Source organism: Mauremys mutica, chromosome 2 (assembly GCF_020497125.1).
Source record: "Mauremys mutica isolate MM-2020 ecotype Southern chromosome 2, ASM2049712v1, whole genome shotgun sequence".
Lineage (NCBI taxonomy): Eukaryota > Metazoa > Chordata > Testudines > Geoemydidae > Mauremys > Mauremys mutica.
Genome location: NC_059073.1, coordinates 223,333,619 through 223,359,947, shown reverse-complemented (window position 1 = coordinate 223,359,947; position 26,329 = coordinate 223,333,619). Strand labels below are relative to the sequence as shown.

The 26,329-nt window shown below is 40.2% G+C and overlaps 2 protein-coding genes across 15 annotated transcripts in view; one reads left to right on the top strand and one right to left on the bottom strand.

Annotated features, from left to right (window-relative positions):
* RARB (retinoic acid receptor beta) overlaps positions 1–11,365 on the top strand; it is a 499,718-nt gene extending 488,353 nt beyond the window's left edge. For all 13 annotated transcript variants that reach the window (XM_045003219.1, XM_045003215.1, XM_045003220.1 and 10 more), the window contains 2 exons: positions 1,435–1,593; positions 10,459–11,365. In XM_045003219.1, coding sequence (XP_044859154.1) covers positions 1,435–1,593; positions 10,459–10,655 — 356 coding nt within the window. In that variant the 3' untranslated portion in view covers positions 10,656–11,365. The remainder of the gene's footprint in view (positions 1–1,434; positions 1,594–10,458) is intronic.
* Positions 11,366–11,917: 552 nt separating this feature from the next.
* TOP2B (DNA topoisomerase II beta) overlaps positions 11,918–26,329 on the bottom strand; it is a 137,498-nt gene continuing 123,086 nt past the window's right edge. Inside the window, exons 28-36 of one of the 2 annotated variants that reach the window (XM_045003214.1) lie at positions 22,008–22,205; positions 21,518–21,662; positions 19,312–19,470; positions 17,673–17,877; positions 16,779–16,858; positions 16,332–16,442; positions 13,859–13,981; positions 12,645–12,742; positions 11,918–12,404 (exon numbers count right to left, since the gene is read on the bottom strand). In XM_045003214.1, the coding sequence (XP_044859149.1) occupies positions 12,243–12,404; positions 12,645–12,742; positions 13,859–13,981; positions 16,332–16,442; positions 16,779–16,858; positions 17,673–17,877; positions 19,312–19,470; positions 21,518–21,662; positions 22,008–22,205 (1,281 nt within the window). In that variant the 3' untranslated portion in view covers positions 11,918–12,242. Of the gene's footprint in view, positions 12,405–12,644; positions 12,743–13,858; positions 13,982–16,331; positions 16,443–16,778; positions 16,862–17,672; positions 17,878–19,311; positions 19,471–21,517; positions 21,663–22,007; positions 22,206–26,329 lie in introns of both variants that reach the window. The other variant, XM_045003213.1, reaches the window with a different exon arrangement.

The window sequence follows — 26,329 nt, the reverse complement described above, 5'->3', positions numbered from 1 at the left end:
CATTTGGCCAAAGTTTGTAGTCCTTATACAAGTAAAATTGCCATTGAAATCAGTCAGCTAGATCACTGGGAGTTTTGCCTGAGAGAGGACTGAAGGATTTATCCCATTGTTTTTTTTTATTATTATTTATTGTAAACTATGTATGGTATTATGTGCACACAAAATAAGCTAACCATTTCTTTTGTACGAGAGGGACTTTTAATTTTTTTATCCAACTGCTGTCTGTAAATATGTGTACGTGTGTGTGTGTGTATGTATGTATATATACACATAAGCACACACACATATAGACAGAGAGATCCTGGGCTCAATCCTCCTTTACAAAATTATAATTATGAACAAGATTTTACACAAACAAGTACACTAGTGGTGCTGACTTGATTTCTTGGTTTTGACTATGACATATGTAAACAGGCACTCTCAAGTTAAAATCTAGTCAGTTTCAAAAGGTAGTTTCAGCTGCATCTGAATGTCTCTGCCAAATTTTACTACTCTTTTTTAAATAATGCTTTTCTTTCACCTTTTACTGTGCAAAACTCTGACACAAGCAGGAGAAACTGACTTAAATTCAAAGTATACACTTAAGTGCTGTAAAATGTGCATAGCAAACAAAGTATTTTTTTCTCTAATTTCTTTCAGCTATAATACTCTTAGGTGTTACCCACAGCAATAGCTAGCAAAAAATTTTGAGACAGAAGTGTGATTGTTAAACTAGTGGTGCATCTTTAATATAACTTGAGCTTAATTTTTATTTAAATATTTTTCTAAGCATAACCCATCAGAATAACTGGTTTTCTTAATGTGAAACATCATCATTAGTGTGAGTGGCAAATCAGAATCCTTAATATTTGGAGTCAGGTTTCAGAGTGGTAGCCTTGTAAGTCTATATCAGCAAAAAGAAGGAGGAGTACTTGTGGCACCTTAGAGACTAACAAATTTGGAGTGACATTTGTTGTAGTTCAGGCTAGTGCTGCCATCTGCTGATATGCAAAGGTAATTGACTTGCTCTTGGATCTCATGATCAAAAAACCAAATGTGGCCTTTTAACTTAGTTGAGTCACATCAAGTCTCATTATAAAAATAAACACATACAAAATTAATGTTGAAATGTTACATTTAGCAGCATGCTCATCCCCTGTGGAGGGAGAGACAGGAAGCAGAGTAGTAAGGGTTTTGCATTGCTCATATTGTAATCCCTCCAAATAACTGAGGAACAGTGCATGGGTAAGATACGAGGAGACTCGCAGCTTGTTCTCTTTAGGCAGAAGGATGATGACTGAAAGAAGAGAAACAGGGGTGAGCGTGAAAGAGGAATGAACTAAAAATAGGGAGAGCTACAGAGTTTCAGTCAAGAGCATGGAGGAACCTCTTGTTGTTTGAAGGTTGTGAAAAACGTTAGATTTATACCAATGGCAGAATTTTTATTCTCTCCAGACCGCCAGGACCTTGAAGAACCAGCAAAAGTGGATAAGCTACAGGAGCCATTGCTGGAAGCACTGAAAATTTATATCAGAAAGAGACGACCCAACAAGCCTCACATGTTTCCAAAGATCTTAATGAAAATCACAGATCTTCGCAGTATCAGTGCAAAAGGTATGGTGTCGGCATCGTCGCCATCACAGTATCAGGAGACAGCTGGCATGTAGAATTGGATTTACGCATTTTTAAAAGAGCAAAACTCCCCCTCTTATTTTTCTTTGTTGGGAAATATTTAATTCTTTTTATCTATGTGTGTACAGCAACCCTCTGTAGATATGCACGGTGCTTTAATATTACCATGCAATTTATACTGAAAATTAGATTTTGGGTAAAGATGGGTTAGGAATGAAATTATGCATCACCAGGAAGTGTCTACCAGTTATTTTAACATCAGAATCAACCTCTGAACTGGCCTTTGTTATTCTTCTTTTGTATGCAACTTGTGGTTGATATGTTCTGTTCAACCATCTAACTGCTACATCGAGGGTGACCAGGTGTTGCAGTCCACCCTCCAGTCTTCTAATTGTGCACTCTCTCCACCACGTCTGACCTCCTGTATTGCTGCCCTGTAGTTGAACTCTGAAGACTGGGCTAAGCCAAATTTCTGCATTTCACCACTCTGTGACACTCTAGTCCAGGCTCTGTGTCCAAGGTTGCAAACAGGTGGATGCAAGTTAGAGCTTCTGAAATTCATCAGCATGTCTTGTCCAGAGTTGCTGCCACACTGTGAGGATGTAGCTGTTGGCCCGGATATGCCATTGTTCATCTGAAATTGGCACTAGGCCGGCAGCACTGGACATGAGTGTATGAACAGCTGCTGAAAAAGGATGTCACAAAGTCAGTCTGCAGGTGTAGGTTTTTCTTCTGGAGGTAGGCAGATCTTCTTATAAAAAGTGTGCAATGCTTGTTTATGCCTATTAGGACCATTTTCAGCCTTGTGTACAGCAGGTTGTTTTCCTCTGACATCGCCCTCCATGCAGTTTTAATGGTAAAATTACATCTCATTGAAGTTTTGAGGGATCTCTATAAGCCAACACACACACATAAATTAAATGTTAATGTGTGGCTAAGGCACTAATGGTACAGATAGCAAGATCAAGTAATTCGCCTAACACCTATCAAAGGTGCCTGCAAGAATGCAAGGAAGTTGGCACCGTTCTGGTGGATCTGTCAGCTGGCATGTGTGTCAATGAGAACTGACCGCCAAGTTGTTGCAGGCTATTTCCTGTTACCCATGGTGCAGCTTATCATCGAAATAACAAATTGGAGGTTCATCTTGCAAGCTGGAGACAAAGCTAGCCAGCTTAGGCGTCTCTGTAATAGACTCCCACAAGGATTCATTCGAGCTCCTCTCCTTTTCAACATATACACTTAGCCTTGGTTGTTGGTTGGTCATGATAAGTATGTATATGTGGATGACATCTGTCTCACTGATGTGGGAAACGATCTACATGATATCGAAGGGTCACTCAGCCAGGACACGAATGCTCTGGCCATTTACCTTCATCAGTTACATTATATTACATTACATTACATTAGGTGAGTCTAAGACGGTGGCCACAACCTTCCATCTGAACAATCGACAAACCAATCAGTCCCTTACAGTCTGTGTTGAGGATTGTCTGCTCCTTTTCCATCCGGCTGTCACTTATTTAGGAGTCAAACTGGACCACAATCTAATGTACTGGTCCTATCTACAATGCTTAAAGAAAAAGATCATCTACATAATCTAGCAGGAACCACCTGGGTAGCAGAGACAAATGTTTTATGAACCTCACTCCTGGTGCTAGTATTTGGTCCAGTGGAATATTGTGCAGCAATTTTGGGGCAGAAGTTCAGAGCTGAACCCAGTCACCTCTGTTTCTAGTTGGATGCAGCCTAATTGAATTAGTACATCACAAGTTGGTTTCAAATAGAAAATCTGTTTTTCAGGGTATGTCTACACTACGGGATTATTCCGATTTTACATAAACCGGTTTAGTAAAACAGATTGTATAAAATCGAGTGCACGCGGCCACACTAAGCACATTAAATCGGTGGTGTGCGTCCACGGTCCGAGGCTAGCATCGATTTCTGGAGCGTTGCACTGTGGGTAGCTATTCCGTAGCTATCCCATAGTTCCCGGAGTCTCCCCCGCCCCTTGGAATTCTGGGTTGAGATCCCAGTGCCTGATGGGGCAAAAATCATTGTTGCGGGTGGTTCTGGGTAAATGTCGTCAGTCATTCCTTCGCAGGGAAAGCAACGGCAGACAATCATTTCGCGCCCTTTTTCCCTGGATTGCCCTGGCAGACGCCATAGCATGGCAACTATGGAGCCTGTTTTGCCTCTTGTCACTGTCACCGTATGTGTACTAGATGCTGCTGACAGAGGCGATTCAGCAGCGCTACACAGCAGCATTCATTTGCTTTTGCATGATAGCAGAGATGGTTATCAGCTGTTCTGTACCATCTACCATGCCATTGTAAATTGGCAATGAGATGACGGTTACCAGTCCTTTTGTGCTGTACCATCTGCTGCTGTCATAGGTGCCCCTGGCTGAGATCGGCCAGGGGCGCAAAAGACAAAAATGGGAATGACTCCCTGAGTCAATCCCTCCTTTATGGTATCTAAAAATAGAATCAGTCCTGCCTAGAATATGGGTCAAGTGTACTAGAGAACCAGTGTATCAGAGAACCAGAGAGCACAGCCGCTCCGTGTCAGATCCCGCAGAAATGATGAGCTGTATGCCATTCACAGGGGGTGCCCCTGCAACAACCCCACCTGTTGATTCCCTCCTCCCCCAGCCTTCCTGGGCTACCGTTGCAGTGTCCCCCATTTGTGTGATGAAGTAATAAAGAATGCAAAAATAAGAAACAGTGACTTGTTAGTGAGATAAAATGAGAGGAAGGCAGCCTCCAGCTGCTATGATAGTCCAGACCGGACATTAAGCAGTGTGGGGGAGAGGAGCCCAGCATCCCGCTGCTATGATAGTCAAGGCAGAACAGAATCTTTTCTTTACACATGAAGGGCGGGGGCTGATGGAGCTCAGCCCCCTGTTGCTATTGAAGATGGTTACCAGCCGTTCTGTACCATCTACTGGGAATGATCAGGAGTTTTTTTCCCAGGCGCCCCCAGCCGACCTCACCGGAGGCCAGCCAGGAGAACTCACGGGCTGATGATGAGGACGGATACCAGTCCTTTTGTACTGCACCATCTGCCACAAGGCTGATGATGACGATGGATATCGGCCATATTGTACCATCAACCACCCATGAGGGGGGGCGAGGATGCTGCCGTTGACTGCTGCAGCATTGCGTCTATCAGCAGCATTCAGTAAACATAGGGTGACATTTAAAAGAGTCAAGAGAGGATTTTTTTCCCTTTTACTTCTGGGGTTGGGTGAGGGGGGTAAATTGACGAGCTATGCCCTGAACCACTGCGGACAATGTGTTTGACACTACAGGCATTGGGAGCTCAGCCAAGAATGCAAATGCTTTTCGGAGACTGCAGGAACTGTGGGATAGCTTGAGTCCTCAGTCCCCCCTCCCTCTCTCCATGAGCGTCCATTTGATTCTTTGGCTTTCCGTTACGTTTATCACGCAGCAGCGTGCTGAGTCTCTGCTGTGGCCTCTGTCTGGAGATTTTTTAAAAATGCTTTGGAATTTCGTCTTCTGTAACGGAGCTCTGATGGAACAGATTTGCCTGCCCATACAGCGATCACATCCGTACGGTCCATGCTGGAGCTCTTTTTGGATTTGGATTTAGGACTGCATCGCCACCCGTGCTGATCGGAGCTCCATGCTGGGCAAACAGGAAATTATATTCAAAAGTTTGTGGGGCTTTTCCTGTCTACCTGGCCACTGCATCCGAGTTCTGATTGCTGTCCAGAGCGGTCAGTGGTGCACTGTGGGATACCGCCCGGAGGCCAATACCGTCAATTTGCGGCCACACTAACCCTAATCCGATATGGTAATACCGATATTAGCGCTACTCCTCTCGTTGGGGAGGAGTACAGAAACCGGTTTAAAGAGCCCTTTATATCGATATAAAGGGCCTCTTAGTGTGGACAGGTGTGGCGTTAAATTGGTTTAACGCTCCTAAAACCGGTTTAAATGTGTAGTGTAGACCAGGCCTCAGACAGCACCAAAAATCTAACAGATGCAAAACTCCCCTAAGCACAGGTCTGATGGACCAGATTCCTGGATCCAAACACTCCTGAACTTTAGAAACTTAGCCCACCTAATTCAAACTACCCTGTTTTTCACATACCTGAACTTCTTATTGAAAGTGTCTGAGAAACCGTACATTTTAGTAGGTCTGCCAGACAGAATAAATACATCTCATGGACACACAATAAATTCTCTATTTACTAGTAATTATTAGTAGTTGAATTCTTCCAGTAGGTAGGATCTCTACGTGTACACAAGTAAGGGCTGGCTCCTACGCCATTTGGTGCGCCTCGGCTCCAAGAGGGAATGGTCTCTAGCAGCTAGCTCTGAAAAGGAGCATGAACAACTTGCAGCATGTCTCCCCAACACTACTCTTCCTACACACCCTGAGCCACCCTGCACTGAGATAGCTCTAGTCCTAAGCACAGAGACTGCACTGCTTTGGCATCCACTCTGCCAACTCTGATAAGTATGTGATTGCATCCAATGTCAGGCTTTGATTCTGGGGACCCGATACCCATCTCCTCAGCTTTACATATGTGTAACTGCATTAGCTTCAGTGGAGTTAGACCTGACTTACACCAGCGTGAGAGCAGAGGCAGGCCATAAATCTCCAGTTGAACAATTAGTGCACTGACCCATTGCATCACCTCTTCCCCTGTTTTTAGTGGTCAGTATTCTACTTTCTTGAAAGTTTCCAGCCTCTCTCTCCTCCCCTGCAGATATCAAAAGCAATGTTAGGTTTCCATCAGTTGCTAGATTTGTCATGAGATTTCTGTATGTAAACTAATGGAATGTGTTATGCTGATTATTTTTTTAAAAACTGACTGCATTTGTATTTGACAGCATGCCTCAAAACTTTTCCCAGTCAGATCCCAGAAAAGAAGTCAGCATCTTAGTATAGTTGCTTTCAATTAAAATCTAAGTTGTCATAGCTTTAAGACAACATGGATCTAGGTTAAGAGGTTAGAATTCAGTTTATAGGGTGAAGTGAGATTTATATGCTGAAGTGAGAAGTTAGCCTTCTGGCTTGACGTAAATTGAAAGATCATTCTAGAGGGAAGTTCCAGAACTGGAGTAGAAACCAAAAGTGGTCCTCAAAGACCTACATATCATACATAGTTTAATAAAGCTCATAATTTGTTCATGAGGGTGAAGTTCAGAAAGTTAATTGTCTCTCATCCAGCTAAAGTCAACTTGTAGCAATGTAAGGCTATAAAAATGTTTAGGAAAGGTCACCCAGTCTACCATATGTGCTTCTGGGAAATTTTGTCTTATTTCCACTTTTCTGTTTTTTTACCATAGCAATTCTTATCCATGCAAATTGCATCCAGGCATCTATATCCAAAATTGAGATTTTCAAAACACCAGCTCGGTTCCCCCCAAAGCCTGTAGGTGCCTCACTTTCCACTGGTAAAGTCCCCTTAGGGTCTAAATTTCTGCCACTAGGCATGCCTACAGCTGCCTCAGTCCTAACATAACCGGTTCACATATAGACTCGATCATAAGCCGGTTCGTTTATAAGGCGACACCCCCCCCCCCCCGATGGATAAGTAAAAATGGAAAATTTTTATAACCCATTCATAAGTTGACCCTATGATTCAGCGGTCAGCAAACTTTGGCTCCCAGTCCATCAGGATAAGCCGCTGGTGGGCCGAGCTGGTTTGTTTACCTCGAGCGTCCGCAGGCACGGAGGTAAACCTCAGTAAACAGTGTCCCGGCGCGCCAGCTGCTGACCCTGACGGGTCTGGACAGCAACTGGTGGGAAATTTTTTTTGGGGGGAGAAGCTGGGGGTCAGGGGAGTGACCCCAGTGATTACCTCCCCCACATGATCCCACCCCAAGCCTGGGACCCCCACACTCTCCCCATTCCATCCCTTCCCACCTTATCTGGGGCGGATGTCTCTGGCCTGGCTGGAGCTGCTCCGGCAGGCCAGACTGGGCGGTGTGGCCGCAGCATGTTCCAGTGGGCTAGACTGGGCAGCACGGCTGCAGCGTGCTCTGGGGCCTGGGCGGTGCAGCCACAGCCTGCTCTGAGGGGCAGGGGCCTAGTGGCATGGCTGCAGCCTGCCAGCCCCGGAGCTGCAGCTGCTTTGGAGGCTGTGGAGAGAGCAGCGTGGCCAGAAGTTGAGAGACTCTGGCCCTGCCTCTTCCCTTCTGGCTCTGCTGCCTCCCCTTGCACCCTCTGTTGGGGGGATGGGGGGGGGGCTGTGTCCCATCTCTCCCTCTCTATACCCAGTCATAAGCTGACCCCCGTCTCTTTGTTACTAAAAAAAAAAATCAGGTTATGAACAAGTAAATACAGTGGGTATTCCTCCCATCTTGCCCGCTGGGCCCAGTCTGGTAAGGCATACTCTGAGGCTAATTTGGTACATGTCTATCAGACTGAGTCCTACATAAAATATCCACCAACATTTATCCCAGTGATTAGAGCGATACTGGTGTTGAAATTCCCAGTCTGCCTGTTCCTGTGCAGCAGGAACTTGGGTCTCCCATGACCCAGAAGTGTCCTAACCGGGCCATTTGGTCTCTTCCTATACGACCACAAGGGCTTGAAAGCCCAAGACACCAACATTAGAACAGACTTGATGAACCCATATAATAGTGGGTCTGCCTCCATCCTTTGGTTGGTGGAATTTTAGCCTGGATGTTACAAACCATCCAGAGAACGGCATTCACAGGTGATATGTCTGAAAAGTGTAATACGCTGTCTGTGGACAATGGCCCCAGTAGTTGGTAGACTGGAGTGACTGTAAACATCTGCATTACAAATTAAGTCATTCCAATATGATGCCCAATGTACAATGGTGGCACTTTGTGTGGAAAGCTTCTAGCTTTGCCCAGTCTGAGTGGCATACTGGCAATCATACAACAGTACAGAGAGGATACAGCTCGAATAGATTCTGAACTTGGTTGTCGTGCTGAGATTATGTTGCTTCCATATTCGTTGTAAACAACCCATGGCAGATGCTGCGATGCCAATCCAATAGAGAACCTCCATGTGAGAGTTGGAGTATGATGGCTTTTATAAAACCCATTCTTAAGCACCTAACTCTCCCCTTCCATTGTAGCGGGCACCTGGATGCCTAACTTGGGGATGTGAATTCGACTTGATGGCAAGGCTCCTAAAAGTTAGGTGCTGCAATGCTCAGCCTAAGTTCCCCTTATGAATCCCACCTTCTGTATATACCTATGAGCAACAGAAATGTATTACTATGGTAATTGAAAAGGGAAGGGCTTTTCAAAGGAGCCTAAGTCCCTTAGGCGACTACAAAATCTCCACCATGCTGGCTATTTAAACCCAATGTACTGTTATCAAAGTTGCTTGAATTCAGGGTAGTTCTAAGATTTATTTGGGGGTTATACAAGCAGTGAGGGAAATTAAATCCATTGTTCTTTTAAGCTGCAGGCATGGAGAACTTTCCACATAAGAAATGTCATACTGGATAAAACAGAGGCCTCTTTAGTTAATTGTCTTTTATCTGATAGTGGCCAGTACCAGATACTTTAGAGGAAGGTATAAAGAAATGTTAGTGTATAAAACAGAAGGCAAGTTTCTTCCTATCCCATTAGTAATTGCTGAATCATGCGCTGAAGCATAGAGGGCTTATTAGCCCTTTTTTATTGTAATGCTGTCTACAGTGCCATTTCTACATAAAAATACAGTTAGTTCAGAGGAAACTGGTGCTATTACCTACGAAGTTTCCAAGTACTTTAAACTACATTCTTAGGGTATTTTACTGCTTAGTAGCATACAATCCTTTTGTTAGGAGGGATATGATGATATGTTAAAATAGTTTCTATTTCATGGCATATTATGACTTCAGGTTGGAAAGAAGTCAGTGTTTAACCTGTGTTTTTCATATTTACAGTTTCTAGCACTGTATTTTGTAGTCTCTTATATTTAAAATGTCAAAAGGCTTGTGTCTGTTTATCATCTTGTAGCAGAGGTTGCTGTAGTATTGAAGGGATTAGAAACAAAACCTTAGAGTAAGTAGGGAGTGATGTTTTCTTATTTATTTTTGTAATCAGCTATAGAACATCCCTAGGAACAGACTAGTGGAAATACTTGACGTGAGAGTGTGTGTATGTAAAGCAACTCCAGCAAAAACATCAGAGTGCACTCTGCTGCTAAACAAATAGGATTTTCTGAAATTTTAAAATTAGGAGCCTTATTCTGATCTCATATTGTTGTAAATCAGAAGTAAATGGCATAATCACAAAGGAAAAGAGCTGAATCAGGCCCTGTGCTTTAAGGCAAATTTTGCCCTAACATAATATTTTACATCCTTTGCTGCTGCAATACATGCAGGGGAGCTAAACTGATTATAGATCAGGACATGCTCCTAGTCCTTTAATTAAATTTGGTATTTTGTAAAGTTTTACCAATTTTGAAGAGAAGTTGAAAATGGTTTTCTTTCTCTAAAAAAAAAGTTGCTGGTCAGTCCCTTTACCCATCCTGTAGCTTGTATTTGGTGGTATCTTTTATTTTGAAACTTCACAAAATGTTCAAAAGGAATTGATCTAATATTGCTTTTTAGTGACAGATAATTTTGACTATTTTTAGTATAGTTAAGTACTGCTTTTTTTGCACTACTACAATTTATGAAATATTTTGCTTATAAAACCTTGTGCAACTCTGAAGGACATAAACAAACCACTGACCCCAAAATCTTGTAAGCAAAATATTTAATAAATTGATTACAGGCAAGGAGTTTAAAATATCAAACAAAGATTTCACTGTCTTGAACTGGAATTTCTGAAAGTAACAATATTAATATGAACAGCCACACTACTGGTAACCAAAAGGTTTTTTCTGTTGTTTTTAAAGGTGCAGAACGTGTCATTACATTGAAAATGGAAATCCCTGGATCAATGCCACCGCTTATTCAGGAAATGTTGGAGAACTCTGAGGGACATGAACCACTGACACCAAGCTCCAGTGGAAATACAGCAGAGCACAGTCCTAGCATCTCACCCAGCTCAGTGGATAACAGCAGTGTCAGTCAATCACCACTTTTGCAATAAGACATTTTACAGCTACTTTAGACATTCCTAATACCTTACGTACAGGGATGAAAAAAGCAAGAAAAACATTTTTACTGCTGCTTAGTTTCTGGACTTAATATATATATATTATTAAAACTCAAAAAGGACCAAGACGTTTTCATATGTATCAGTATATTACTCCTTGCTGTTTAAATTCTTAAAACTAGAAAATGTTTGAAACTCTAAATCAGCCATTTCAATCAGCAACAAGAAACTAGTTGAGCTTCTATTTTCTCTTCTGAACAACCAAGACTGTATGGTGACAAGACCAATCTCAAACTTTAAATTCTGGTTACATTTCTGACGACTTTGTACATACAAATGTATGGCTCTACTCTCTATACTGGATGTTTGGTGCTTTCCTTTTTTGTCTTGCATATCTAAAAGGATCAGGACATCAAGTTTATAAAAACTGGACTACTTGTACATGTCCAGATAAGAACATTTAAAAAGACATTCTGATTTAGTTAGTATGAAAATGTGTCATTTTTGATGCCCTCAGTTTGCATCTCTTATTCCATCTCCTTCCCCATAAAAGTATTCAAAAAATCTGCACTAGCAGAAGGAACTTCTGTATCAGTGTAACTACCCAATCAGTTATTCAGATGTTATTTGTTCTACTGTTAATCTCACTTTAAATTTTAAAAAGTGGTTTATTACTTGGCTGATGACATATCTACACATTTTTTTAAAAACTACTTTTTTTTTCAGTGATAGCCTCCAAGGCAGAAACACTTTTCAGTGTTACCATGTTTTTGTTTACTTGTTCACAAGCCATTAGGGAAACTTCATGGGATAACCAACAGGCTTATTCACTACTTTTTGAACTGGTGAGTCTAGTTTATTTCTTTAAGAAACTGGGGCCAGGAGTTGGGCTTTCCCAGCAGGCTACCACTAGGACTTCCAAAATACATGGGGGAGAGAATCTGGCTTCTTGACCTTGTTAAATCACCATGAATCAGAGTGAAAACAGTGGTAAACTGATTAAAAAAGTGTCAGTTTCTTAGGTTTCATTTAAAGCACTAGTGGATTTTTTTTTATATATATATATATAAATATATTCTAGCAAGTCTGTGATGTACTTTCACTGGCTCTGTTTGTACATTGAGATTGTTTAACAATGCTTTCTATGTTCATATACTGTTTACCTTTTTCCATGGAGTCTCCTGGCAAAGAATAAAATATATTTATTTTAAAACTGTGTAGAAGCAGTACCTATAGTCCAAATCTTCACACAAGACTGACAGTTTTCCATTTTTAATGTTTAAACTTCATTTCAAAAAGCAGGTCTGCAGTTTGCAACCATGACAATTAAAATGTGTGCTTTAGCACCGCTGCCTAAAACATTTCTACGAGCCAGTCAGACAAATACATAACATTTCAATGAGTAAAAAAGATCATAAAACTGTAGGTGTAAGAACAAAATGTTAAAATGCCTACACACAATAAAAACCATCAATTACATCATCACATAAAATAAGTCAAATGTACAAAAGTCTGCGACAGAAGGGACAAAAGGACAACACAAGATATTTGTTGGAAAATGTGTGTGTGCTCTTTGGGCACTTAATTAAACATAGTAAAATCATCATCTTCATCAGATTCTGCAAAATATTTCACTTCTTTTCTAGCCCGACCCATCCGGGGCTTAGATGCTGGTTCAGAAGCAAAGTCTGACTGAAAGATGTCTACATCAGAATCCTGGTCAAAGGAGGCTTTCTTGGATTTCTGAAAAAGAAAAAACCCATGATGCCATAAAAATATGGAATTCTGGCATTCACATTGGAAACAAACATTTCTATAACATCTAGATTCTAGACCTATCTAAAATCCCAGTTCAGAGTAATGATCAGATTTAGACATTTTAAAATATTGTAAAAATGCTTCATGTGATACAGAAAATAATAGCCAGATATCAAGAAGCCAAACCTTGTCTTTTTCATGCAACAACAGACTCTCTGAACTGACCTTGCTTGGGGTTGACTTGGGTGTTTTCTTCCCAGGGTTGTATTCACCTTCATTTTCAGAACCAGATGCTTTCCTTTTCTTGGACCCTCTACCCTTTCCTGGTTGAGAAAAAATAAAATAATTTTACTGCTATTAAAGAAGTGACATTGCTTGGTGTTCTGAATGTTCGCAGATATATTTCTAAAACAGTTTAATTTCATCCAAAGGCTAAAACATTCTACAGTTTTACTTCTACCTATAAAAAATGTAAGTAAAATGCTACCATTCTGCCACTCCAAAGTGTCTCACTTTCTGTTTCATACCTTTAATTCTGCTTCTTTGAAACTATCATCTTGTCATAGGAATCTCACTCTTGCATTTCATGCACTCAGTTCAAGACAAGGCAGTGCTCTACTAGATCTACAGCTGTTGGATCTCTGAGGCAGTGGTAGTTAAATGAGATCTCCATTCTCCTTCCAGGCTATCCATGACCAACTGTCGTCATCATCTATTTAGCGGAATTAGTCTGATGTCTCATCACTGAGGCATTCTTTACATGTAGTCTCTGAAGCTATTCTTTTCGGTCTTCTGTGTTGTATCTACTTAGATCCACTCCCTGACGGTTGAGATCTCCTACTATAAAATTCTACTGTGGCCATAGTGTGAGGGATGAAAGCTGGTTTCCCACTGAACTGATTCAAAGGGCTAAAACCTTCTACACTAGGAGAGCTTTGTTCTCGTCTTTTACTGGGAACATGAGACCCAACAGTGAAAATGGTATCTGAAGAATAAAGGTTCCTATAAGAAACATTAGTAATAATGAAGAAATAGAGATTTTGTGCCATTAAATGAATTTCCATAAAGTACAGTTCACTTAGCACCGTTTTACAACATTGTCTATTGTGGGAGGTACCAATAGAATGTGTAATGTTGTACCAATGAGAAACATCTCATGGCTGACTAGTGCATATTAGGAAATGAACACAGTTTTCATGACACTCGGTTCTAGTTTTAGGAACAGTGCTGTTTTTTCATTCATAAAACTCAATTTGACCCTGTGTTATACACAGAAGCTGAGAAAGTCAGACAATTCACTTAATACAACATGCTTGGAAGTGTGAGCTTTAGTGGTGATAGCGTAATATTAGTAAGATATAATGTAGTAAAATTCTACAGATATGTATCTATAGTAATTATATACTAATCCAAACAATGCAATGCACCAAAATCCTTACCTTTGGGTGGTGCAGTCTTCTTTGGAAGGCCAAATTCTGAATCTGAATCAGAGTTTATAATTTCCATCTTCTTCCGCTTGGGAGATCTTTTAGGTTTAGGGGGTATGTCTGAAGCTGGTTTTGCTGTTCACAAAATCAGAGATACTAAAGTTGCTGAATTCACATATTAGGTTAATAAATCTTATAGTTAAGAAGATACTAGGCACTCTGATTATAGTATAATTATCATGTAGCACAGGGGTAATCAATTATTTTTTGTCAAGGTCCAGATTTCTTGGTCAAGGTATTGTCAAGGTCCAGACTCCAGAGAAAATAATACAAAAATAATAATGATACTGATAATAAGTAAATAAAAAGATATCACAGACCATTCAAAAGCATCTGGCAGTCCGGATTTGGCCCATGGTCTGCCTATTGACTACCTCTGATGTAGCAAATGAGTAAGTGAGAAGAATTTTCTGTACTTGGGAAAATTATGCCCCTTTACTCAGGCTGAAGCTTTCTCTCTGTTGCATTAGCTGGAGGTCAATTTTTTGTCCTCTTCGGAATTAGCTGCATCAATGAGATTGGAGCTCAAAAACTGAAATGTTTTAGTTAAGACACTTGTGTTTTGTGCGGAAATAACTCTCACACAGCTTTGTTTTAAAGTCTAAAAACGGGTTTTGTTTTTTTTTAAAGACAATGCATCACTTCAGTTCTGAAAAAAGTTAAAATTGTCTGCATCCACGTATAGAGACTTCAAGTGTGCATACTTCTTTTTCACATTTATGGCAGCTGAGAATGTTAACCTCAAAATGGAAGAATGTTCTGTTAGAGCAAACATTTTTCTTTCAACGTTCAGTTTCATTGTTTTAGACTTACATAATAAATTAATAATAGTTACTATATTTCACAAAGCCTAACTGTTTGTGGAGCATGTCCCAAAAAATGACATTCACTGCCCTGAAAAGTTTATAGCTGCTATCAGACATGCCAGGGACTTGAGGGGAAGGATGGGATGACAACAGTAAGATATAATGTAGTAATTTAGTGAGGGCTAGTGAACAGCACAGCAGAGAACATTTTTCTGTTTGAAGGAGGATATGAAAAAGGAGGGGTGGCAGGAAAGAAAGCCTACAGGACTACTGGGGGTGAAATGGGGAGGCAGGGTGGGAAGGCTGGTATCATGAAGGAGTAGATGAGCTGGGTGCAGGAGAAGGGAAGGGAAACACATGAGAGACAAGGGCAGAAAGGTATGGAGGGGCAGAGTTGTGCAGTGACTTAAAGGTAAGGACCAACTAGTTTGAACACCATGTGGAGGAGAACCTTATTTTTCACCATTTTAAGTTAATGTGAGTGGTAAGGAAACAAGTATCTCATCGCTCACTAAGGCCAAGCTAGCAAAACACTTAAGTATGCATTTATAATAGCTTTCTTAGAGTGGGGCCTAAGTCTCTTACCCTTAAAAGACAGACCCTCTCTCACTGCGCTAGAGGTCCACAGGCCAATACCCCACGAGATGGAACGCAGAAGGAAGGAATTTGCCCAGGAGAAAAAATAGCCCGTGGAGACACAGATCAGAATGAAAATGGGAAGCAGCGACACAAGCACCACTATGAGAGGGTTGCCCAGAAAGATCAGTAGCCTTGTGCCTCACTTCCCCTTCAGAACCATGACTGATAGAGCTGAACCTCCTAATGAGTCTTGGCGCTGGCTAACAGCTCTAAAAAAAATCCAAATGTCACTGTAGGACCAGATCCAGCTGATGAACATACACTTATATGGGGACAATTCACCCATTCTAATTCTCTCCGCAGCACATGCAAAGGCCTTGCAAGAGACCAATTCTGTAATCCCCACTGAAACAAACGGGGGACCCCCAAAGCTTCAAGGAGGGCCTCATCCTCAGGATTCCTAGTATCCAAGAAAGACAACTATGCTAAGTGACATTGACCTTAATCTCCAATTCGCTACCAGATTCAGAGAATCCTGATGATTTCTCCTTGGTGCTTATGTTATCTTTTATTTCTCTTAAGAAACAGCCATAAGAGACCCAAGAAGTGCTCTGAGCCTTTAGATTAGTTGTTTGCTCAGCCCACTGAAGAAGACTTGAAAGCATGAGCACCTTGGAGTGACTACTTCAGTTTAAAAGCGCCTCATGGAGCTGTCTGATATGGACCTAGAGTTTCACTCAGGTCATGGAGCCTCTAATGCCAAAAAAAAAAAAAAAAACCAACCCAGTTCATAAACACCAATCTAAATTTTAACACTAATTCCAGACCTGGAAAGAATTAGGATATGTGATCACAGTGGCCAGTGAAGAGAGAGAGAGACTAAGATAATTAAGGAGCTGGAAGGGGTTTGTACCCTTTGTTCCACACCACTGGGTCCCAAGAAAAGGAACTCCTATTATGGGGATCTGCAGAAGTAATATTATGTAGGAGAACTAAGCTTTCAGTAAATATGTTGGTTTAGTACAAATACAGCTATTTACCTTTTTTAGCAGCTACTGTTTTACTTTGAGTTTTTTCTGTTTGTTTCAGGGTAAAAGAAGATGAGAAAACTGGAGCAGAATCCTCTTCTTCACTGTCTAATTTTGTTGCATCTAAAAGAAAAAAAAGTTCAGTACATGATGTAAGCATATACATTGACTGCATGATTTAATTCTACTAGATATAAAATGTATTTGATTCCAGTTAAAATTAAGGCTATGAAGAAAGTACATCTGACATTCTAGAGAGCCTATAAGGACACTGCAACTTCTTCTTATCTGTGATAATCCAACAACTACAAAAACGTTTGGCATATGCTTTGTTTTTCTAGCATTATTCTGCCCAGATTTACAGGGATTTTTCTGATTTGACCAAATCTGACCAAACAACCTACAAAGTCTGAGTGAGGGAACGTGTGTGTCTCTATAGTGTTAACTGAGTAAACATACCATCATCTGTCTTCTGAGAATATGATGGAAATGAGAACAGGTTTCCAAAATCTTGATTCTTCTTCTCGTGAGATGTTTTTCTACTTTAAAAAAAAAGAAAAAAACCTGTATATGCATTGTGCTATATATATTCTAATGTACAGGCACTGTACGATACACTTCAGAGATTAAACTAGTATTGTAAAATATATAGCACTTTTGCTACCTCTTTGCAAAAATTTACCACTATATAACTACTCAGCCAAATTTTTTGATCATTTGACATTATTGGAGAATTTCAGTTTTGCTATTTTTGTCAACCTATTTTGTATACTAAAACTGAAGCGAGGGCATGGTGAGAAGCAGAGAAACTTAGCAATGCCATTTGGCAAGCAGCACCTTCAATACTATAGTAATACTTAGGCCAAACTATGCTTGCTTCCACATTGGTGCATTGGAAAGGTGAGAATATGCTGAGAATCCCTTTCCTGCACTCCAATCCACCTGTACAGGAGGTACTCATAAGGAGGTTGCAGATGCTGTTTAGGACATATGGGTGAGGATAACGTTAAGCTAGTTCTAGGTTCCAAAGCTGGCATGTCAGTATGAGGCTATCCCTCCCCAGTCTCCAAACTCCAGGAAGGGGGGGGGGGGTCAGGAAGTATTCCTAGAACACATTATGCTTCACTGACACACTCAAATGAGATGCACCTCCACCCCTCCCCAGCAGGTATAATTTAGCCTTTAATACGATCACTGTGTGTATGTATATTATTAATATGTTAATCCATTGCCCAATTGTCCCCAAAATGATCTCCATGTTTCTGATTTGAGATGGGCCAAAATCACTAGCTCTAAAGAGTTATCTTAAATTAAAAAATAATATTAAAGAAACTATTTGGTTACCGTACTTACTCTGGAGAAGGTTTTGATTTGACTGGAGAGAAGTCATATTCATCTTTATCTAAACTGTCTGATGGAACAAACTCATCCTCTCGGTCATTTATGACCGGAGATGCTTTTACTTTCAGTTCATCTAAATCATTATTATTGTTGGCATCATCGTCATCAGCATCATCTTCCTCTTCTGAGAAATCAAAAGTATACTTGGGTCTTTCAGCTAAGAAAAATGGAAAGCATTTCAATGTAGTTATTATTTGTATTATGGTAGCATATAGAATCATAGAAAATTAGGGTTGAAAGAGACCTCAGGAGGTCAATTAGTCCAACCTCCTGCTCAAAGCAGGACCAACCCCAACTAAATCATCCCAGCCAGGGCTTTGTCAAGCTGGGCCTTAAAAACCTCTAAGGATGGAGATTCCACCACCTCCCTAGGTAACCCATTTCAGTTCTTCATCACCCTCCTAGTGAAATAATTTTTTCTAATATCCAACCTAGACCTCCCTCATTGCAACTTGAGACCATTGCTTCTTGTTCTGTCATCTGCCACCCCTGAGAAAAGCCTAGCTCCATCCTCTTTGTAGTTGAAGTAGTTGAAGGCTGCTATCAAATCCCCCCTCACTCGTCTCTTCTGCAGACTAAATAAGTCCAGTTCCCTCAGTCTCTCCTCGTAAGTCATGTGCCCCAGCCCCCTAATCATTTTCGTTGCCCTCCTCTGGACTCTCCAATTTGTCCACCTCCTTTCTGTAGTGGGGGTGGGGGGGCAAAAGTGGATGCCAGTGCCAAACAGAGGGTAATAATCATTTCCCTTGATCTGCTGCTCCTACTATTGCAGCCCAATATGCCGTTAGCCTTCTTGGCAACGAGGGCACACTGTTGACTCATATCCAGCTTCTCATCCACTGTAATTCTCTGGTCCTTTTCTGCAGAATTTTGGATTTTGTTGCATAAATAACTGAACCCATCTTCATTGTTTATCATTATAAAGCTTGAGCAAACTGTTCCTAAATCCCTAAATTTAAGAACAATTTTCAGGATACATTTCTCAGATGCTGTCTAACTCAGACTGTAGTATGTTCATATATCAGGAGCTAAATATTTTAGAACAGATTGTGGTTTTTCTTTTGGTAGTTTTATAGTACTCTGCTGCTATTGCCTAGTTATTACAAACCAGTTATATAAAATGTAACTGGTTTGTAATAACTGAATCTTGTTTCCATTTACCTGTTTCATGAGGGTTTTTTTGTTTTGGTTTGGTTTTTTTCTGTTAACTAGGAAGTATGGAGTTCTAGCAGCTGCCAGTCCACACTGCAAAACCTACTATTGTAAATAGTTAATTCCAAGAAACATTCATCTCTTACGGAAGGATGTGAAACCTACCTCTTATGAGGGAACATAAATAACTGAATGTATCTCCTTCTTTAATATAAAGCTTAGTGTTTTAAGCAGAATTTTAGCAGTATTTTAGAGCAGAATTTACAACACAAGCTATATGCAGGTTATCAAATCCCCTATTCAAAGTAAGGAAAGATCAGGATTAAAAATATTCTGAGAGGCATATTTAAGACTTAAGTTTGCATATTCTGTTCATACAATAGTTCACGTACAGTCATTCTATAATACACAGTGCTTCTTTTACAAAAAAACTGAGTACCTGCAGCTCTTCTAAGCAAAGAGTCCCTTGGAATAATCACAGGTTCATTTTCTTCTAAATCACTTTCAGACTTGGATTCATCATCTGACCAAGGGTTTCGTTTCTTCACTTTTTTTGCAGCAGATTTTGTGGAAGATGGTGTTCTTCTCACCCTGGTACCTACAATATAAAGTAATACTTAGAACGGGATGGGAGGGTGTTATGCGGCCGGGGGTGGGGGGGCGGGAGGGCACAGATTTATGGTGTCTTTTCTTATTCTTTATAATGCCTAAAATTGGCTTCCTACATTTTTGTAAAAGCTTTTCTGAAAGGAATATCATGTTCTCATTTCCCTTTTCTTCCTGAAGGACATTTACCCATCTTTGAAGGTCTGGGTGATACAACTTCACAGAAGATGGAAGCCCCTTCTCTTACACACACGCCTCTCCCTCTCTGTCTTTTACTTTCTCATTTTGCATTCTCTTTTTTGTTTGTTTGTTTGTTTATGTAGTAAGATGAGGCCCTGACACATAAACTCTTGTATCAAAGGCCCAGTCTGAGGCCTGAAGCCTGAACCAAAATACTTCCAGGCACTGCTAAGCAAAAGCTGGGCTGTGCGCCAGAGGCAGGCCCCACTCACAGAAGTTGGTGAGAAGAGGGCTGCTAGAAAAGCAGGTGCATCCACATATAAGTGCTAATAAGAGGAACTTGTGCCAAGATGGCATCAGAACACTCCACAGAGATAACAAGAAACAGACAGGTGCATCTTAAAGGCAGAGTCAACAGGACAGCATGATGGATAGATCTGTTTGAAACAACATGATCAAAGAGGGAGACAGCCTCCAATGAGTCAAGGGGCTGTACCTCAATACGTCAGTAGGGATGACTGATCTGTCCTGTAACCATATAAAAGTAGGTCCCGGAGTGCACATCTTTGTCTGATCTAGGGGGCAGTGGAAAGTCCCGCCACTGACTGAGCCGGTCCATTGCCAGGGGGCACAAATTCATATTATGTCTTGTAGAGACTATGGGAAACTATTACTGTGCTTCGTTTGACAATAAACCTGGCTTGGGTTCCTTCAGACCTTATTCGAGTCTGTGGTCTTTGCGGGTTCTCTCGGGGTTTGCTGTGTCAGCTATCTGCGCAGAGCCAGGACAGCAGACAGAGGGAACACACACGCAACCGACTGTTATCATTATCGAACAAGAGCAGAGCACCACACCGGTAGCTACTGACAACAGTTTAGTTTTTTACAATCTATTTTTATTTTCTCTTTTTTGCTTTCCTCACCTATTTCTTGTGTCACTAGAAGGTTACATGCTGCTCAGGACACAGACATCCGTTGGTTATTCTGTGGTACCAAGACAAAAGTTCTGGCAACTGAGTTGTACGTTCTGAGAACAGACATGCATAGCCTGGGCATTGAGCTGCTTCATGACCCTGCAGCTCTGTATGCATGAACTACGGCCAGTGGTACTGGGACCACTTCAAGAATATGACAGATATCCAAAAAGCTGCCTTTTACTACTCACAGCAGCACATTTCTTCTTGAGAGTCAAGGTGCTTGTCTAGACTCTGGAAACCCACAGCTGTTCTAAGTGCAGCCTTGCCTCCCTGCTCTTCACCACTACTTCTGCAGTAATCTGGCAACCCCAAAGATTGTTAGAAAGAAGTTCCTTTTTTATAATTAAACAAACATATTTTTCTACTCTATTTATACTCCCAAAACTTAAGCATTCTGGCACAATTTTTTTAAAATCATCTTTGGAAAGAGACAAAACCTGGAAAAACTCAACTCAGTGGTGGTATTTTTAGTAAATTACTAGTTACTAAAACCAGGGGGTTAGAATGGATATGATTATGCAACTAACTACAGCATTTACTACCTCGCCTGCTGTCATTGCTACTGTGCTACTAAACTATGGTATAGCTTTTCTAAAGCACTTGGACATAACCTTAGCATGAGAAGCTACATAGTGGTAATTATTATGGAATGTTTCTCCTGTGGCAATGCTTTTAAAAATGCATATGGTCCCTTTTTGTACACTAATATAGTATAAAACAAAAACAGTATGTTTAAGATTCTGACAGCCTCTAACAAACTAAAGGTACAAAAAAAGTTGATAATATAATGAACATAAATATAGTACGTAGCTTTGGCCAGCTGTATATCTTAATCTTATATAATATGTAATGAGTTTAATTACCAGTGTGCAAGTAACTTACCAGGCTCCTTTTTCTCCCTCTTGGGTTTAGGAGTTTTAGACACTGAGACAGATGTATTCAGTGAGTCCTCTCCACCACCCTCTGCTGGCGTTCCACCAAATTCCTCATCAAATTCCATTTTTATTGCTAGAGAATCAAGATCACCCTAAAAATTAAAAAGGTGGTGATAAATCTGAAGTGCAATACTGTGTGCTTCAGGACCAAACTGTAATATATTTATTAGTCTTTGCCAAAGAATAAACAGGCCAATACTGAGACTTGTTGGTGAAAAAAATAGCTGTAAGCAATTACAATAAGCTTGCCAATATAAAGCAACCAGACATTTAGTGCTGTCCTTTTTGTAGACTGTGGGCAATATAAAGCAAAAGTGTCTTTATAGTACCATTGGTTTAGTGGCTTGGATTCTTCCTGTGCTAACTGGTAACGTAAAAAGCAGTAGCACTTCCTACAGAACTAGCATGAAAATGATAAATTAAATATTTTGACTTGCCTTCTTCTTCTTTAGCAATTTCTTACTAGCATCAGCTTTCATGGCAGATGTAACCTGTGGAACTATTCTTCTACCAAATGGGGATGGCATGGTCTCTTCTAACTGAAGTTTCTTCATCTTGGGTTTACCAACTTTACCCTTTATTGGTTTGCCAACCATGCCAGCCAGAATATCTTCTCTTTCTTGAGCTTCTACTTTCTAATGAGCAATAAGGGGAAAGAGAGATATAAGTAACTTGTTAACCACAATTCATATAGACTATAAGGACAGCAGGGACCATTGGGACCACCTAGTTTAGATGTTCGCAAAGGAATTCTCTGAATTAATTTCTGCTTAAACTAGAGCATCTCTTTTACAAAAACATCCAATCTTGATTTAAAAACTTCCAGTGATGGAGAATTCACCACAACACTTGGCAAGTTATTCAACAGTCAATGACCCTCGCTGCTAAAAAAACTGCACATTATTTCTAGTTTGAAATTGCCTAGCTTTGACTTCCAGGCACTGGAATTTGTTATACCTTTGCTTGCGAGACTGAAGAGCCTTCTACTATTACATTTTGGTTCCCCACATAGGTACATATAGCTTGTGATCAAGTAAACCCGTAACCTTCTCTTTGATAAGTTAAATAGATTAAGCTCCTTGAATCTTTCACTATAAAGGAATGTTTTCCAATTATTTAATCATTCTTGTGATCTTCTCTGAACCCTCTCCAATTTTTCAACATCCTTCTTGAATTGTGGACACCAGAACTGGACACAGCTGTTGCACCAAATACCTAATACATATGTAATATAATACTCAATATTCCCCTTTTTATACATTGAAGGATTTCATTAGTCTTTTTGGTCACACTGGGAGCTCATGTTCAGCTGATTTTCCACCATGATGCCCAAGTCCTTTTCAGAGTTACTGTTCCCAGGTTAGAGGTCCCCATCTTGTAACTATGGCCTATATTCTTTGTTCCTAGTTGTATGACTACATTTGGCTGTATTAAAATGCACATTGTTTGCTTGCACCCAAAATACCAAGTGATCCAGACTGCTCTTTTTCAGTGCCATTTCCTCTTCATTACTCACCACTCCCCAAAACTTTGTATCATCTTTATCAGTAATGTTTTTGTTTTCTTCCAGATAATTAATAAAAATGTTAATAGTGTAGAGCCAAGAACCAATCCCTGCAGAACCCCACTAGAAACACACCCATTCAGTGATGATTTCCTGTTTCCAATACAATTTGAGACCTATTACTTAACCAATTTTTACTCAGTTTAAGGTGAGTCATGTTAATTTTGCATCATTCTAGTTTCTTAATCAAAATGTTGTGCAGTACCAAGTCAAATGCATTACAGAAGTCTTAAGTATATTGCATCAACATGATTATCTTTATCAACCAAACTCATGAGCTCATCAAAAATGATAAAGTTAGTTTGACAAAATTAATTTTCCATAAACTCATGTGACTGGCATAATTATATTACAATATATTAGATCTATTTGGGAACTAGCTCAATTCTATAGACATTAAAATTTTGAGCATGTGAGGATTTTCTGTGCATTACAGTTAAGCTCAATTGTCTTTTTAACTTTTGGAATTACAGATTTCATCTAATTCCGGACAGACTGATCCAAGTGTAGCCTGGAATCACTTGAAACTTGACTTTACATTCAATATTCACAGTAGTAATTCCATAAATCACTTCTTTCAGTTTGTTCTTATTGCCACAGGTATGAGGAATAGAAGAAAGAGACACACTGAGCAGATAGTATTTTGCATGAAAAAGGAAACCTGGGATAGGATCTGCAATTAACATGTAAGTAAAGAATCTTATAATGTGAGCTATACCTAGCAAGGGACACAAAAGGCAATAAGAAGAGCTTCTATAAATATATTAGGAACAAGAGAAATACTAAGGAAAATGTAGGTCCACTACTTAGCAGGGAAGGGGGAGCTCATAACAGACAACAGCAAGAAGGCTGAGGTGTTTAATGCCTATTTTGCTTTAGCCACTACTAAAAACAATAATCGTGATATTGTAATTGTAATATTAATAACATGGGGGAAAGAACACAAGCCAGAATAGGGAAAAAACAGATTAAAAATATTCAGATAGGTTAGATGTATTCAAGCTGACAGGGCCTGATGAAAGTCAACCTCGGGTACTTCAGCTGAAGCAATCTTGGAATCATTAGTGATTATCTTAGAGAACTCATGGAGGACAGGTGAGGGCCCTGAGGACTGGAGAAGGCCAAACGGTATCTATCTTTAAAAAAAGAGAACAAAGAGGATGCAGAGAATCATGAATCAGGAAGCCTAACTTTGATACCTGGAAAGGTATTGGAACAAATTATTAAACAACTAATTTGTAAGCACTTAAAGGATAATAAGGATATAATAGTGAGCAAAGATCTGTCAAGAACAAATCATGCCAAACCAACCTAATCTCATTCTTTGACAGAGTTACTGGCCTACTGGACAGGGGTGAAGCAGCAGATGTGATATCTCTTGATTTTTGTAAGACTTTTGATACAGTCCCCCAAGACATTCTCATAAGAAAACCAGGGAAATGTGGCCTAGATGAAATTACTACAAGGTGGATACACAACTAGTTGAAAGACCATACTCAGAGATAGTTATCAATGGCTCACTGTCAAACTCGGAGGACATATCTAGTGGGGTCCAGTCAGGATCTGTCCTGGATCAGGTACTTTGCAACATTTTAATTAATGACTCAGATAATGGAGTGGAGAGTATGCTTATAAGATTTGCAAATGACACCAAGCCGGGAGGTGTTGCAAGCACACTGGGAAGACAGCATTAGAATTCAAAATGACCTTGACAAATTGGAGAATTGGTCTGAAATCAACAAATGAAATTCAATAAAGACAAGTTGAAAGTACTACACTTGGGAAGGAAAAATCATATGCACAAATTCAAAATGGTTAAGAACTGGCTAGGGCCACGCAGTAGTACTACTGAAAAGGATGTGGGGATTAAAGTGGATCACAAATTGAATACGAGTCAACAATGTGATACAGCTGCAAAAAGGCTAATATTCTGGGGTGTATTGACAGGAATATTGTATATAAGACACAGGAGGTAAATGCCCCACTCTACTAGTGAGACCTCAGCTGAAGTTTTGGGCATCCAGTTTTGGGCACCACATTTTAAAAAAAGATATGGACAAATTGGAGACAGTCCAGAGGAGAGCAACAAAAATGATAAAAGGTTTAGAAAACCTGACCTATGTGAAAAGGTTAAAAAAAAAATGGTCATGTCTTGTATTGAGAAAAGAAGATTGAGAGGAGACTGGGTAACAGTCCTCAAATACATTAGGAGCTATTATAAAGAGGATGGCAGTCAATTGTTCTTCGTGTGCACTGAAGGTAGGAGAAGAATGGACTTAATCTGCAGCAAGGGAGATTTAGGTTAGATATTAGGAAAAATATTCTAACTATAAGGGCAGTTAAATACTGGAACAGGTTTCCAAAGGAAGTTATGAAATCCCTGTCATTGGAGGTTTTTAAGAACAGATTAGACTAACGCCTATCAGGGATGGTCGCAGTATACCTGGTCCTGCCTCAGCATAGGGGGCGGGAATAGATGACCTCGAGGTCCCTTCCAGCCCTACCATCCTATGATTAAAAAAATTAACTGCGATTAATCATGCTGTTAATATTAGAATACCATTTATTTAAATATTTTTGGATGTTTTTCTACATTTTCAAATATGTTAATTTCAATTACAACACAGAATACAACGTGTACAGTGCTCACTTTATATTTATTTTTATAACAAATATTTGCACTGTAAAAAACCAAAATAAATAATATTTTTCAATTCCCCTATTACAAGTACTGTAGTGCAACCTCTTTATCATGAAATTTGAACTTCGGGAGATAATGCTGCCCGCTTCTTGTTGACAATGTCACCTGAAAGTCAAAAAAGGCATTCGCATGGCACTAGGGTGACCAGGTAGCAAATGTGAAAAATCAGGATGGGGAGGGGGAAGAGGAGAATAGGAGCCTATATAAGAAAAAGACCCCAAAATCGGGACTGTCCCTATAAAATCGGGACATCTGGTCATCCTACATGGCACTGTTGTAGCCAGCATCGCAAGATATTTATGAGCCAGATGCGCTAAAGATTCATATGACCCTTCATGCTTCAACCACCATTCCAGCAGACATGCGTCCATGCTGATGATGGGTTCTGCCTGATAACCATCCAGAGCAGTACGGACTGATGTGTGTTCATTTTCATCATCTGAATCAGATGCCACCAGCATGCACAGTTGATTTTCTTTTTTGTTGGTTCAGGT